Raw genomic sequence first — 360 nt, 5'->3', positions numbered from 1 at the left:
TTCCCTCAACAGCTCCAGGCCATGCCTGCGGCCAGTGGGGTGATCTACCAGCCCTCTGGGCCCACCAGCTTCCCTGGCACCTTCAGCCCAGCCGGCTCTGTGGAGGGCTCTCCCATGCACAGCGTATACATGAACCAGGCAGCACAAGGGGGCACGGGGCCATACACCGCAATGCCCGTCACAGGGACAGGTACGTCAGCGAGCTGATCCCACGTGGGTGGAGGCTGAGCGCAAGGTGGTTGCTTCAATCTCTGCCCTCTCTGCCCCAGATCCCAGCATGGTGAATGCCTACATGTACCAGCCGGGGGCAGGCAGTGGGCAGGCGGCTGAGCAGGGGCAGGAACTGCCCCCCCATACCCC

At 64.7% G+C, this 360-nt stretch overlaps 1 protein-coding gene across 1 annotated transcript in view; it reads left to right on the top strand.

Annotated features, from left to right (window-relative positions):
* HGS (hepatocyte growth factor-regulated tyrosine kinase substrate) overlaps positions 1 to 360 on the top strand; it is a gene marked incomplete at its 5' end in the record, with an annotated part of 8,984 nt that overhangs the window by 7,892 nt on the left and 732 nt on the right. The window contains 2 exons of the mRNA XM_009581702.1: positions 13 to 190; positions 270 to 345. Coding sequence (XP_009579997.1) covers positions 13 to 190; positions 270 to 345 — 254 coding nt within the window. The remainder of the gene's footprint in view (positions 1 to 12; positions 191 to 269; positions 346 to 360) is intronic.

This window comes from Fulmarus glacialis, unplaced genomic scaffold, assembly GCF_000690835.1.
Source record: "Fulmarus glacialis isolate BGI_N327 unplaced genomic scaffold, ASM69083v1 scaffold34167, whole genome shotgun sequence".
Classification (NCBI taxonomy): domain Eukaryota; kingdom Metazoa; phylum Chordata; class Aves; order Procellariiformes; family Procellariidae; genus Fulmarus; species Fulmarus glacialis.
This window is presented reverse-complemented; position numbering and strand designations above follow the sequence as displayed.